Here is a 15,476-nt window from a genome sequence, read left to right as displayed (position 1 = left end):
GTGGGAAGCCATTCCCTGTGTCCTGTCCCTCCGTCCCTTGTTCACAGTGTCTCTCCATCTTTCCTGTTGGCTCCTTCAGGCCCTGGAAGGTCACAGTGACGTCACCCTGGAGCCTCCTTTTCTCCAGGCTGGACAATCCCAGTTCTCTCAGCTTTTCTTCATGAGAGAGGTCTCTCGGAAGTTGCTGTGCCCAGGGCTCACTTCTCTCCTGAGCTTCCAGATGCACCTCGTGCTGGTCATYCCAGCATCTGCAGATAAATCAGGTACTTGTGAGAGCATCTCCATTGCTCTCTGYTCTCCACATGTGGCCCAAACCTCCCCTGGATCAGCTCCCATTTTACCTTTGGCACAGAAAGTGCTGATATCTCACAGAATTCATCTCGAGCCTCTCCCAGTGCTTCAGATCGCTTCAGTTTTCTCTTGTGTCAGTCCCACACACCTTTCCTTTTTGGATTTCTCTTTTCATCAGGTGTGCTGAGTCTCCACCTACATTCAGTGAGTCACTGCATTGTATCTGCCATTCCCCAAGGGGTTGGCACCTGCTGCCGTGGGTGTTCTGAGGGAAGCAACTGTTAGGGATTTGTTAACAGTTTGTGTGAAATAATCCACTCAGATTGGTTTGCTGGGGACCTTAGAATTTAGTTTTGTCCCAAAAGCTTGGTGGCCAATACACTGAGTGACTGCAGTGTGGAAACAAGTCTGGAGGCATCTTGTAATGTTGCATGTAATAAAAACATGTGAACTGGAGAAGAACAGTGCCTCTGAACCARTGCTGAGTTGTCCCTAAGTCTCTGTTTTAGTGCAAACTGCCTTCAGTCTCTGGAGTTTCTCACCTTTTCTTCCTGGAGTCGTTTGGGTTAAAGAGGAATTCCWCAGGTTTTAGTTCCCTCTGTGTCAAACAAGCAGCATACTTCTTGGTTATCTGTTTTACCAAAATCCATGTCACTTGCCCAAAAAACAACTRTTTCATTTCCATCTCCTGCTGCCAGGTTTAACTCTGACTGCCTGGAGCAAATGCCCTGCTCTGTTTGTGTTCAGTGGGTTATTATTCCCAGATGGAACTCTTAATATCTTACACCACTCACTTAGAGCCTTGCCTTCCCACTTCCAGCATGGRGAGGATCATTTCTTCCAACACATGGTTGTAATTTATTGCCCTTTGCTTGACGTGTGTGTGCTTGATTGAAATCAAAGCGTAATGAGGACCAGGGCAGCTGGTTAAATCTCCCTATTTTAGATTCTGCCTTCCCTTGTTTTGGGTTGGAGATGATCAGGGCTTTAATTAAGTAATCTAATGGCTCTTTGTTGTCTGGAAGAAATAATTTCTGAAGTGATTAAATAGACCTCCCCTGGGAAGGGTGCTGCTGATCTGTCTGCAAACAGGATGAGTTTTGGACTGGTTTAGTGACTGACATACATTTAGAAAGCTATTCCTCCTTTTTTTCCTCGGCTTAAATTGGATTTATTGGTGCTTTTGATTTTAACAGCTTTAAAAAAAGATAAAACATCATCTTAATCATTCTGCTCCTGAAAATGTTTGTATTGATTAAAGTTTTGAGTTCCCCCAACAGAGTGAGCGATGAAACCTTTTGAACTTCTGCTTCTGTCTGTGTTTTGATGTTGATCCATTTTCAGTTTGTTATATTAGAGCTCCAGACCAGGAATTTGGTAGGAGTGGAAGGAGGTCTGGGAGAGGATTGACCTCTGAAATGTCTTTGTTGTGTGTAATCCTTTTATGATTGAATTTTGATTGGAGCCTGCTCCAGAGTGGTTATTGCAGTTTGGGGGTGTTGGCAGTGCTGAGGGTGGCACCCTGCTCCCTGCAKGGTGGCTCTTTGTGTCCCATGGGTGCAGCACAGGTGCTCTGTGCAGCCAGCTGAGCACCCACAGCCTCTCTGTGCTCTGGAGCAGGAAAGGCTGAGAATTCCTGTGCCCTGAGCCTCAGGAATGTGTGGATTGAGGAGCCTTTTGCTGGAGCTTCTCAGGTACAGCAGTGAAATCCCAGYGACAGAACAGTTTCCCCTTTCATTTTCAGAGTGCTCAGGGCTGTGGATTTTATTTGTATTACTGTGTTTAACCTCAAGGAACAGCCTGGCTTTGCTGGGCCTCAGGATGTCTGGTTTTGCCTGACCTGTGCCATCATCTCTACGAAGTGTGTTCAGATGTCCCATAAACTGGGGAGTTTTAACTTTTTCCAGCTCTTTTTACCCTTTTTCCTGGTTTATTTTGTTCTGTGTGCTTGAACCATCAGTGGACACTGCCTTAGTCCACTTGTCTTGATAAGAAAAAATGGAAGCCTCTACCAGACCTGCCCTTGGGCTGTKTCTGAGATCTGCTGTGGTCTCATCTGATTTCTCCTTCCCTGGGCTGACAGACCCCAAGAGCCTCTCGGAGGAGTTCAGGCCAACTCACAGAACACTTGGCACTTCTCACAGGGCTCGTAGCAACTGCTGCATTTGTCTGTTGGACCAGCTGTGATGTGTTTTGTGCATGGAGCAGCCCTGATTGCACCGAGCACACACCAGATGTAAGAGTTGTGATGAGAGGGTTGGTTTGAGCACAGGGTGCCCACAGGAGCTGTGGGTGCTGTGTTGGATGGGGTTGGAGCTCACCAAGGGATTATTCTGCAGCTCTGAGCTYTTTCTGTGAGCCCTGTGCCTGTGTTCAGATGCAAACCTGGTTTGCCTGAGCTGGGAACCCCTGGAAAGCTTTGAAGTGCCTTTATTGCCATCAGCTCCCTGTTCCTCATTACTGCTGCATCCCTTTCTCCTGGGCACAGCAGTTCCTGGGGCTGGCAGGGCGAGCCAGGGCCCTGCAGATTGGATCCAGATGGGTTTGTTGTGCATCCCAGCACTAAGGAAACRTTGCCTTTGCCTCTGGCTCCTGCCTGGGATCTGCACAGGAGGGTGGGACATGGCCTTGTGTCAGCGGGGACATTGCTGCCTCTGGGTCAGGCTGAGCAGGGTGAGATGAATTCTCCTCAGACTGAACCACCAAAACATTCACTGCTCTCATGTCTGTGTGCTTTTACAATTCCAGCTGTGCTGTTTACCCAAGGAAATGATTCAGATGTAGAAAACAGAGCYGTGGTGGGATCCCCTCCTCAGCGCACCCATGGGCAGAATTAATGCTGAATTTGTTGATATGCATTACACAGATTAGAGAATCCTCTGAGGAAAGAGGGGAAAATTCAGTGTACTGCYGTGCTGGAAAATGAAATCAGTTGCTTTTCATCTGATTTTTTTTTTTCTTTGGGAGTTCCATTTYRGARCAGCTCTGCACACACTGCATTCTTATCTTCTGAATCGGAGCTGTTGGGTGGAGGAGTTTTTCCCTTGGGTTCTCACGGTTCTCTGTGATTACATAAAATCTGAGCACTTGGATTAGGAGGTCAGCACTGATGATGCAGCACTGTCCTCAAAAACTGCTCTCTGAAGGCTTTAAATCCCTTGGAAGAAATTACTTACATTCAAAAATGAGATGAAATTTTAAGCTGTCAGTTTATTGTGAGCTGGAATTTTTGAACTGGCTGTCTCTAATAATACATTGTATTGTGTGGACAGAAATTTGCCTTTTGCCCTCACAAATGTATGGGGTTTTAATGATGGAAATTGAAGACAGAGTAACTTAAACAACACCCAAACTTCGGGTGACAGAGCTGATGCAGAATTCTTCCATTGGAAGAACTGATGTCAYGTGAAGTCTACAGCCTGCAAAGATTTTGGCAAACTTCAGCCACCACACAGAAGATTTCTGCTGTCTTTTCCCCTGCTGGCCATGTTTGGGTTCAGCTGGCAGAGTGAGGATGTGGCAGATCAGGGTGGCTGAAGCAGCATTGGCACTGCCCAGGGATGGCCACGGGCAAAGGCTTTGRATGCAGAGTTCCCTGGTGTTCCTGAGCCAGGGGCTGCTTTGGGCACACTCCACAGTGACCAATTGTCCTGCTCTGGAGGTGTCTGATGGAATCTTTCCAGGTGACTTCTCCAAGGGGGTTTGACTGTTGGTTTCCATCTGCCAAGGGCAGTCGGATGGGAAGGAAAATGTGAGCAGTACACGGTTTTTATTAAATAATGGAAGGTGCTAGAAAGCACAAATTGGGAAGTTCTGGGAGACTTGGAGCCTTCAGAATCCCATTGTTTGGGTGCTGTTTCCCTTCCTTGCAGTTCCTGCACTTCACAGCTCTGCTGAGCGCTTTGAGTCATCCCACCGTGGTCCAGATGTGTGCTTTYAAATACAACTGGCACTGAAGTTACACATACCTAACTGCATTGGTATGTTTGCTGCAGGGGTTTTTGCACCTGTGTATGCTGGAAAGAATTCCTGTAAAATACCTGTMCAGAGCCCCCAAGCATAATTGGGGCTGAGCTCATCAAGCAGGGTGCAAAACCCCTGGRCTGTGCACAGACATTTCCCCTTCTTCGTTTTAAGTCTCTGGTGAGATTGGGGAAGTGTTGCACAGCTGGAGCAGAGAAGGACAGGAGAGGAGCTGTAAATCAYCACAGCAGTGGGACAAGTGTCACATCCTGGCTCCTTCCTGGTACCAACCCATCCTTTCTTTAAAGAACAGGCTCCTGAGCCTGGRCACTCAAAAACTGCATGGAGGAAACAGAATTATTTAGGGACAACTGATCTCCTGAAGAATTTGTTCCTCCAGCAGCCTGAGGTGTGAGTTTGCAGGGGATTTGTTGAACACCTGAGCAATGCTTTGGGTTTTGTGCAAGGGGGGTTGCTCAAATTTGCCACTTCCTTYGTATTTGTGTTGCTGGTTTGGGGTGACAGGGGAAGGACTCAGTGGGAGTTGTGCCAACTCAAATTTTCTGTTCCCATGAGAGTTGGAGTGTCTGCCACCTCACCTCAGCATTTGGGAAATGTTTTGGGTTGCTGTGAGACACCAGCTGCTCACGCTGTGACTTCAGTCATTGTCACTCCTGTAAAAACATGTGTAGCTGAAGGCTCAGTGTTTTCCTTTGGGGCAGGATTTGGAAATGCCAGTTTGCTCGGAAGTCTGTTGATCTAAATAGCTGGAGACATTTCCCTTTCTAGGCTGAACTTCTGTAGCTGGAAGAAATAACTATGTGACCTTTAGGGAATAAAAGAAAATACATTTCTGCTCTAAATGAGCCCGTTTGAAATGCTGTGCAAGCCTTTGGAAGGTTGGCAGGGCCAGGCTGAGGTTTCAGGTGTTGGTTCTTTGGCATCGGGATTGTGAGACCCATAAGCCACAGACTTTTTGTCTCTGGCTCTCAGCTCCTTGCTGGAAAACACACAAATGTTTTTATGGATGAGTGATTCGGTTCTGAAGTGTAATTGAAAGTCAGAGCTGGTTTTTATTGCCATGTGGTGGAAAGTCATTTTCTCCACACAGGGTGCAGGATCTGTTGGTTGGTGAGGCTCGGCAGGAGCAGAGCGTTATCAGGAGAGTCACGGGGCCTTTTCTGAGCTGTCCTTWGGTGGTAAAACAAAGTGATGAATCTGCCCCCCTTTGTGAGGTCTGTGCTGGAAGCTGGGGGATTTCCTCCCCTATCACATCCCCCTTGAAGTCCCAGCTTTGTTCTGGCCACAGCCTTTATTTCATGGCTGCTGCTCCGGCTCCTCAGACAAAGTTTCCATCCTGTGTCTCCACCCGCCTCAACTTCAAACACTTCATAAAGCTTTGGATCACTCTTAGCTTAAATATTTTCTTTTATTCTTGCATTTGTAAAGTAGGTCAGTCTTAAGTGCGACATTTTTTGTATAAAAYAGCTTTTTCCAGGAGTTCTGTGGTYGATGAGTAACGGATATAAGAATTCAGTGTTTGATCATGACATTAAAATTATAATTGATTTTGAGCAAACTGCTGTTCTGAATTTTGTAAAGAGAATGAATGATTACTTTGGTCCTTGTGCCTTTTAGTCACCTTCCTGGGCAGCCTTATAAAAGTTATTTTCCCAGAGATAGAACCCTGGCTATCCTCGGAGAGGACAGGGATGTCACTTGGTACAGATGATCTTTTAAGGTCCTTCCAAGTGAACCCAGTTATGATATCATTTAGCAGTGTTTTGGTTGTTAATAAAGCGATGTGACAAACATAAACCGATGATTTTTCATTGTTTCATAGCAAAATTTGCTGTGTTGGTAAAGCGTGAATGGATCTTGGCTGAAACATCCTGGATTGATCGTGTCCTTGGGCAGAGAGCAGTGATTGCTTTGCTCTAAAGCTGTGCTTTGAGAATGGTTTATCCTTTGGAGTTGTTTCTGAGGCACCACAAACAGAATTGCTCCTATCTGAGGCCTCCTGAACATCCCAAAAGCATCTGGTGGTTGCTTGGATGCTCTGGGAGCAGCTGGAGCCAGGTGGGGGTCAGGTGACAAGAGGAAACAGMYTYAAGTTGTGCCAGGGGAGGTTTAAGTYRGATATTMRGAAAATAATTTCAGGGAAATGATTGTAAAGCATTGGAAGAGGCTGTCCAGGGCAGAGGTGGAGTCCCCACCCCTGGAAATGTTCAAACAGTGTGGGATGTGGCACATGGGGCCATGGGTTAGTGCTGAACCTGCTGCTGCTGGGMTGATGGTTGGACYTGATGGGTTTGAAGGGCTTTTCCAGCCTTAGGATCTGTGATTGCAGCTGCCAGGAAGGATTCTGTSATTCCAGCTGCCTTTGCCAGTGGCACATGTTGGTGAGGATCAGGGACAGGGACATCCAGATGTTCAGTGCAGGAGCTTTAGTGCTCTGCTGCAGCTGCTGTGTGTGCTGTGCCCTGGGCTCTGCCTGGCCCATCCATTGCCTGMACAGAGAAAATCCCAGTTTGTGCCTTCCTGGAGCCCTTTCCAAGCTGGTGCCTCTGGTCCCTGGATTTTAGTGTGTGCTGCTTCTCAGTCCGTGCTGAAGGGGTTTCTTGGAGGAATCCCAGCCTTCCTGCAGCAGGTCCAAATCTACAAATGTCAATTTAAATTCCTCCCAATCTGTCATCCCGTTTTCTATTATGGACCAATTAGCCTGGGGCACCTCTTTATTTTTATTAAAAAAAAAATAAAACAACAACAAAAAAAACAACAACAAAACAAAAACCAGCCAACCAAACAAAAAATGCCAGCAGGTTTCAAGGAATGTTCTCCTCTCCAACTATGATTTTGCTGGGTTCAGAAATCCCACTTAGTAGAGGGGAGGTGCAATCCAGTGAAGTGATCAGTGAAGGAGGAGGGGATTTTGGAGTGGTTCTGTGGTGCTGAAGCACAGAGGAGCCTTTGGATAATGTCTGTCCTTTGGATAATGTCTGTCCTTTGGATAATGTCTGTCCTGGCGTGCCTCCCATTCAATCGCTGGCATTGTTGTCACAGTCTCCAGATCCTGGCTCTGGCCATGGCGAGGCAGCTTTATTGAAATAGCATGTTGGTATTTAAAACAATATTAATGCTATATTTGATTCATTAAATCTCCAAAGGCAGTTAAAGTGTTTCCATGTGTGCGCTGTTGCTTCTGGCGGGAGGTTCTTCACATGGTTTTATGTGGTTTCAGACAACATTTTAGCACATTCTTAAAATACCCACAAAAGCCTTTATGTAAAATCTCATAAAGGTGAAGCACATAAAAATTATTTTTTTCCTGTTTCATGTCATTTGGATCAAAGTACAGTAGGTAAGAAGAAATTTCCCAAAACCTTGTTTCGGTCCCTCTCTTAATTAATGTTTCATGCTCGTAGCAAGGTCGTAAAGTGGGTAATGGGGAAACTGTCTGTGCACACTGTAATGTTCTCAGTGCCTGCCAGTTCGTTTTGAGAGAATTCACTGATTCTCTGTGAAAAAAGAATATATATATATATTTTTTTTTAAGCAATCTCACTCTGATTCCCACTGCCAGAGGGAGGGTCAGTTGGTCTGGAACTGAGGTTCACTGCAGGACTGGAATCCCAATTAACAGCATTAACCAAAATCTATTTGTGAATTCCCCAGGGGGTATAAAAAGGGTGTTTGTTGGGTTGTTAGGTTGAAGTTGCATGCTGGAAGCCTGGCTTTAGCTGGGCATCAAAGGGCTTTGCTTTCACCAGTTCCCCAGGTCAGGGGCACCTGAGCTGGGCTGAGCTTGGGGAGGAGGAGGAGCAGAGCCACYCATTGAGAATAAAAGGTTGTGGTGAGTTAATGGGAAGTGTTCACCCCTCCCCAGGTCAGCACTGGTTTGGAAACAGGTTTGGGTGTCTGCACTTACAGGGAATCAGGGCTCTTTGGTGGCTCTGCCCTCTTGAARCAGCATTTTGGGCTGCTCTGGGAGTGCAGAGAATTTGCTGGAAGTGTCAGTGCCATTGGCTTCCCAGTCTCTTTTCTCCTCTCTACTATCAAGGGTGGGTTGGTGTGCTGTTTTAACCCACAGTGCTTTGAGGTAAAGCATGARCTCCAAACTCTGCAGTAAATTGGCTTTTTTTGCACCACTCACCACTGCAAGGGAAGGCCCCTGGGTAGAAAGGAGGGGAGCACACAGGGAATGTTCAATAATTTTCTCCTGTTGGCCATGAGGGATGATTTCCTCTCGCAGAAGAGGAGAAGCTGTGGTCACTGCTGGGTGTGACAGAGGCCGAGCACAGCCCGGGTTTTTCTGTCTGACCCCCTCAGCTGCTGCAACTGTCAGTCCTTGCAGCTTCTCGAGGCTTTGGGGAGGAGATTTTGCCCTCCTGACTGCCAGCATTTGGTGKTGTTGGTGAAGTTCTCTCCTCCTTTCACAGGAGCCTCGTGTGCYGTGCTCACCCCTGAGAGCTGAGTTCTGTGCCAGCACAGAGCATTTGTTCCCTTTGCCTTCATCCCCATGGGATGTCTGGCAACCTGAGAATGGAAAGGGTAAAATGCTGTGGGTTGCAATTGCAGTTTTCTAGAAGGCAGAATTACTCCTCGTGCACCTTTCTTCCAGCACCACTATTCAYCATTATTTTATAAAATGCATTTTCCATCTGCACTGTGCCATCCAGAGGGAGTGGAGTTCTACAATCCCACTGCTTTGGTGATTTTCTGAGGATGCTTTCAGCACCAGACACCTGAGATTGGGGCAGTCTGCCTTATTCTCTCTTGTTTCCATATCTGAAGCTGGAATAATAAAACCCCAAACACATCCCTACATTTCTGAGATCCTCGGTTTCAGTTCAGCTCCCTTTGAAATAAATCAGTGTCAGCTTCACCCAAACTTTCRAGGCTTAAAAAGTTGCTTGTTCCCTTTTGTCTTAATTAGTGAACTTTGCTGTAAAGAACTTCCAGACTTTGCCAATAGTGAGGGGGAAGAGGGGRAAAAAAGAAGACCRAATTGTAAAAGARACTTGCTTTCAGCCCACTTTGTAGCTCGTGCTTTTAGCAGCTGTTGTAGGTAATTGGAATCAGAGGAATTGTTTGCTCAAGTCCTGCAGAAATCTGTAAATAGCTCTGGTCCTCCCCAGCCCTTTATTCTCCTTCAGAGAAATGTGCAGTTGTTCTGTAATTAAAGTCCTGCATTATGAAGTGATTTGAGCTGCTGTGTTTCTGGGTGTGTAACTGTGAGTGTGTGCTGTCTTGAAAGGAAAAAATAATCTCTGTAACAGATACAGAAATTCTGCTTATTTAAGATCACTTTTATTGATAWCTGACTGTGGCTTGGGTCCTGCTTGCTTTTAACTTGCCTTTGGGTTGCATCCTGCAGGTATTTTGAAGGTGGAGTCTCCTCTGTCTACCTCTGGGATCTGGATCATGGCTTTGCCGGGGTGATCCTCATTAAGAAAGCTGGAGATGGATCAAAGAAGATTAAGGGATGCTGGGATTCCATCCACGTGGTGGAGGTTCAGGTACAGCCTCTGGGGCAGCTGATCCAGCAGAGTGAAAACAAAACCCAGTTAATTCCAGACAATTAAGGAGCACAGGTGTTCCACTGAACAATGCAATATTGTGTCAGGCCTGTAAACTTCTTTCCCCTGTTAATTTTTGAAAATGTCCCGAAGCAATTTGGATGGAGATAAGTCAGGGCTGTAATCAAAAAAGAATCCCAGAAGAATTGCAAGTATGTTACTTGCTGTGCATGTGATCCTGAGATGTTGTTTTTTTTTAACAAAAAGGGCTACAGATAAATATCACTAATTAGGTAATAAAAACAAGGTAATAGGAGGGTAAATTGCTCTATCTAGATTGTTTTGAAAATTGGAGGAATGTGCACACTTAGAATTGTCTTTAGGAGACTGTGCTGTGTGAATGGGGTGACACTTACCTATCCTGTTGTTTGTGGGTGAGCCAGGCCAGCCCCATTGTGCTTTAGGAGRGGTTTTAGCTGTGTCTCTGTCCCTCTTTGTTTGCAGGAGAAGTCCAGTGGCCGCACTGCCCATTACAAGCTGACCTCCACAGTGATGCTGTGGCTGCAGACCAACAAAACGGGCTCTGGCACCATGAACCTCGGGGGGAGCCTCACCAGACAGGTATGGCTGTGCCCTGCAGGCTGGGGCACCCTGAGCAGCCCTTCCCTCACCCACAGCCCCCATCAGCCCCAGARCACTGCTTTTGTGAGGTGTTGGATAAACATCTCTGCTGCTGCTGCTGCTGTGCAGTGAATGGAGAATGCAGTGTGCAGTTACCAGAGAGCCCCTTGAGCTGGGCTCCAASCAGCAGAGCTGGCAATTAAAAATACAAAACATTCAGCAGGAGTTCAGGCTTGCTTGTAAGCCTGTCTGACTTCTTGTATTCCTGAATTTTTGTGCTTCCTCGCGTCTTGTAGATACTTTTATCTGTAAGATTTGCCCACTTTCTTGCYTGAAGATTCCAATAGGATTATAAAAATACAGGATGACCCCTTTTCTTATGTCTCTCTTCTACAAGCCAGCTAAACCCTGTGAACAAACCTGTGTTTTGCACTGACTGTAGGATTTTTAAAGACATCATTTGCAGAGTATCCTCCTTCAGTGTTTTCGTCCTGCAGTACCAGGATGCTGAATTAAAAAAAATCAAAAAAAAAAAAAAAAAAAAAAAAAAAAAAAAAAAAATTAAAAAAAAAAAAAAAAAAAATAAAAAAAAAAAGGATGCTAAAAAAAAAAAAAAAAAAAAAAAAAAAAAAAAGATAAATCTATTCTAAAGATTTTGGGATTTTATTCCAGCATTAATTACTTTTGACTTCCCCCTGGGAGCTGGTTTTCAGCAGGAAGGTGCCAGCCTGGCTGATTTCAGCAATTCTGCCCTGGATCTGCCCAACTGAAGCTCCTGGGGTGGAGCTGCTTCTGCCCCAGCTCCTGCCAGGGGCTGCTGCCTCCCTTCTGATGAATTGGGGCTGCTTTGGGCTGGGCAAGGCAGTGACTGGAGCACAGCAATAAACTCAGGAGGACAGGAGGCACATTGTAAGGTCATGAGTGACTGCAGAGATTGGCAGCAGCTGAAACTCCTTTATGAGCCCTCCCARGGCAGCCTGGGCCTTTCCATACAAAGGACAATGCAGACTCTGTTAAAAACCTCGGGGTTTTGTGCAGGTTTGAGCCAGGTGAAGGCAAGAAGGGGCTGGGATTGCAGAGAGGAACTGAAATGGGGTCAGTCTTGCACAGTTTGCCCCAGACCTGGGTGATTTTTCTTTCCACGTTGTTGGCCTTGAAGGAGCTGATGGAAAAGCAACTGAAGGAAAAAGGCATTGGAGACAGCTTTGAGCCTTTTTTTGGACTCTTTTTGCAGTAATTACACCCGAGTTATGGTGACCCGGACAAATAYTTAATGCCAGGCCTTGCTAATGCTGTAAATCAGAGCTGTGAAGTGCAGGCCAAGGGTTTGACTCTGGAGCACGAGCAGTGCCAAGGAAAACAGGGGCCTGTGCAGGAAGGGTGTCCTCAGTGCACCTTGGCCTCCTTGGGTTTGACTTTCCCTCTCAGAGCTGCAGATTCTTGCTGCTGTCATCATTTCAGCAGCACGACCTTGGATTGAGCTGTGCTGCAGCCAAGCCAGAGCCTGTCCCAGCATCAGGGATGGGCTGAGGATGCTCAGTTCCTGCACAGAGAGGGGGCACATCGCTGCCTTGGCTGGSTGGGGTGGCCACAATCCTACAGAAAACTGGTGCCACACTGCCTCCAGTGCTCTGTGGGAGGAGGAAYTGTTTGTCCCCAGCTCAGATTTACCTGCACAGCTCCTTGGGCTTTGCTCTGAATCCACTTTGCCACCACACCCAAAGACTCCAGGTTTTACTTCTCCTTTTTTGATCAGCCTGCAGCAAACTGAGCCACTCAAAGTTGGTTTTAGTTACACACAAACGGTGTGTTAGAGTTTTACTCTGACAATGTTGGTAATATTTTGAAATAACCTTGTCAGTGTGAATTTACATGGTTTTGGTCAAGTCAGCATTGAAGCTTCTTGAGCACTTTGATCTAAAATGAGAATAAGTGATGTCCTCGTGTTGGAGAGGAATCTTTGAAGTGTTCACAGGCTCAGTCCTCTCCTGGCTCACAAATGATGGCACCTGGAGAGGGGAATCTGGGGGGAACCATTGCTCTGAAAGCAGTTTGGCCTCGTGGCTGCTCATGGGGCATTGTGTGAGTGCTGATGGAGTGATGAACTAGGAACAGGCCAGGGGAGCAGCTCAGGGAGTGCCACGTGCTGGAGCTGGGCTCAGAGCTGCAATAAGGCTCTAGAAAATGCTGTTCTCTGCTGGCACTTCCTGGAGGTGAGAGATTGTGGCCCTGCAGCCATCACAAGTGGGGGTTTTGTTTCCTTGTCGAGACTTTTTGAGAAAACTGCCTGTCTTGAATATCCCCAGATTGTTACTGTACAGCTTGGGACACTCTCTAGTGAGGGCAGGAGGGTTTGCAGAGCAGGGGAAAGGCTGGGCTGTGCAAACAGAGCGATCCCTGAATGCAGGAGGAGCTGCCCTGGGCTCTGCTCACTGCAGCCCCAGCAGAGCCGTTTCTCAGCAGGGAAATGCCTGTGCTCAGCCATCAGGAGCCTCATCGGGGGAGCTTTCATGGACAGGCCCATCCCACTCGGTTGTAACTTGTTTTTCCACCAGTGGGATCTCCCTGTGCTCCCCCTGAGCAGCTGCCTGGTGTCCTGGAGTCCCTTCAGTCCCCAGCTGAGCCTGTCTGGGTGCAGGGGCAGCAGGGATTGTCTGGGGAGTTCTTTCTGCTTTATTTTGCTGCCAGGAGGGTGGGCAGGCCCTGGCACAGGGTGCCCAGAGAAGCTGTGGCTGCCCCTGGATCCCTGGCAGTGCCCAGGCCAGGCTGAACATTGGGTCTGGAGCAGCCTGGGACAGGGGGAGTGACCCTGCCATGGCAGGGGTGGGATGGGATGGGATGGGATGGGATGGGATGGGATGGGATGGGATGGGCTTTAAGGTCCCTGTGGATTGCACAGAGGTTCAGTTCTGTCACAGTTCACAAAAAGAGCAGAGGATTGAGCAGCTCTGGGCAGTGGTGGATCTCAGCTTTGCCCATGGACAGTTGGGATGTTTTTGGTCACAGTGGTGACAGTAAATCCCTCTGAAGGGCCGGGGTCAGTTCCCAGCTGATTCCTACAGCCCTGCAGGATCCCAGCCTCATTTATCTGGTGAAAGTTTAAATAACTGCTGGAGAGACTGGCTGAATTCTGCCTTGCTGATATCCAAATAATTCCACATATTTTCCACCTGGAGCCTTSAKCCTGCCCACTGCCTGTGGCTTTGGCAGCCCTTGGCACTCGTTGCTGTTTGTGTTTCATTAAAGGGATTTTCGCTTTGCTCCGTGGCCAGAGCAGCTGTGGGTGTTGTTGGCTTTCCAGAGCAAAATGGAGGACGAGTTTCCTTCTGCTTTTCCTGGTATTTTCAGACACTTTCATGGTGAAACCAAGTGTTTATCCAGCTCAAATGTCTCTCTCGGTGTTATTCCTGCAACCAGTGTTTACAGAAAGCGCAGCCAGCTGCTTTATTCCGTGCAGGAATCACYCAGGAGCCCAGGCAGTGCTGGTACCCCGAGGGAGTGAGGTTCCCTGGGATCAGCCCTGCAGCAGAGGGCTGGGGAGGCGAGCCTGGGCTGCAGGGGAGAGCTGGGACTGGGCTGGGACTGGGACTGGGACTGGGACTGAGCTCTGTGCTGGGACTGGGCTGGGACTGGGCTGGGACTGAGCTGGGATTGAGCTGATAGTGGGACTGAGCTCTGTGCTGGGACTAGGCTGAGACTGGGCTGGGACTGAGCTGGGACTGGGCTGGGACTGAGCTCTGTGCTAGGACTAGGCTGAGACTCGACTGGGACTGAGCTGGGGCTGGGACTGGGCTGAGACTGGACTCTGTACTGGGCTGAGCTCTGGGCTCTGCTGGGACTGTACTGGGCTCCCTGGGCTCAGCTGAGCCCCACAGGCTCAGGGTGGGGAGGGCCCGGGGAGCTGGAGCTACTCCTCACCCTCTCCCTGCAGAGGGAATTTCGCTGGGAGCAGCCCAAGGGAAGGGACCTTTAACAGCCCCAACAACCCCACAAAACCCAAGTGTTTGTAGGACATGGCTGATCCCGACTCTGCTCCCCATTAAACAGCCTCTCGGAACATCTGGCCTTCAAGAGCACATAAAAATGTTTTCCTTCTGGCAGCRGTTTTTATGGAGATGTAATAATACACGTTTTTTTTAAAAAAAAAATAAATTCTATTTTCAGATCCTGCTTTTTAACCATGGTGTTGGGCCTGTCCAGGTGTGGAGGAGGCACAGCAGGGAGCCTGTGGCAGGGACTGCCTCACTGCCAGCTCCCAAATATCCCAGATTTGGGCAGTTTGATCCCAGATTTGCACAGTTTGATCCCAGATTTGGGCAGTTTGCTGATCGTTCCCAAACTCCTCAGGAAGTGTTTGTGCAGTTCAGGTTTCCATTGTCCCTGGGCTGTAGCTGGGTCCCCTCTCAGGCAGTGTCTCCATTCCTTGTAAACAGTCTAAAGGCAAAATTCAGCGTCCTGCTGCTCTTTCTCCCCCTCTCCCAGGTTATCTTTTGCCTTTGGGGTCCAACTAAATTACATGCTTCCCCAAGCCTGTTACAGGCTTGGCTTATTAGAGGAAACCTGTAGCTGGCCCAGGATTTTAAACTGTGCCCTGAGGGAGAGATAGGAACAGATGGATAAGAGAACTCGGTGGGATTAGTCAAACCCTTTGAAGACTGTTCTTCCCACTGCATTTGTCTCCCAGTTTTGTTTTCGTGCTGTCTCAGCAGATCTCACTGAGGTTCCTGGGTCTGATGTTCATTGTTTGTCAGCTTGGCTTTGCCTTGGCCACAGTTTCCACTCAGGACCTGGGGAAAGTGGATTTTCCTTTAGCACAGACCATGGAAGGCCATGGGAGATTCAGGTGGAATCAAGGGAGTGTTGCGGGTGCAGTTCTGTTTTTTTTCCTGTTTTGTGGTGTTTGGGCTGGGAGATTTCCCCAGGTTCAGGGACCTTGCTCAGGTCCTGCACTGCCAGCATTGTGTCCCTATGCCAGAGTTGTTCCAGCTCTGRTTTTCCTGCCAAAGCCCCCGGGCTGTCCCTCAGTGGGGAAGGAGTTGGCTGTTCCTCAGTGGGGCCTGTCAGCAGCAGGGTTAGCTGGGT

At 48.0% G+C, this 15,476-nt stretch overlaps 1 protein-coding gene across 2 annotated transcripts in view; it reads left to right on the top strand.

The window, feature by feature from the left end:
* The window catches only part of CAPZB (capping actin protein of muscle Z-line subunit beta), a 58,875-nt gene that overhangs the window by 37,879 nt on the left and 5,520 nt on the right, over positions 1 to 15,476 (top strand). For both annotated transcript variants that reach the window (XM_057384959.1, XM_057384958.1), the window contains exons 5-6: positions 9,632 to 9,773; positions 10,278 to 10,394. In XM_057384959.1, the coding sequence (XP_057240942.1) occupies positions 9,632 to 9,773; positions 10,278 to 10,394 (259 nt within the window). The remainder of the gene's footprint in view (positions 1 to 9,631; positions 9,774 to 10,277; positions 10,395 to 15,476) is intronic.

This window comes from Malurus melanocephalus, unplaced genomic scaffold, assembly GCF_030028575.1.
Source record: "Malurus melanocephalus ecotype Western Australia unplaced genomic scaffold, MMel_1.1 scaffold_759, whole genome shotgun sequence".
Lineage (NCBI taxonomy): Eukaryota > Metazoa > Chordata > Aves > Passeriformes > Maluridae > Malurus > Malurus melanocephalus.
This window is presented reverse-complemented; position numbering and strand designations above follow the sequence as displayed.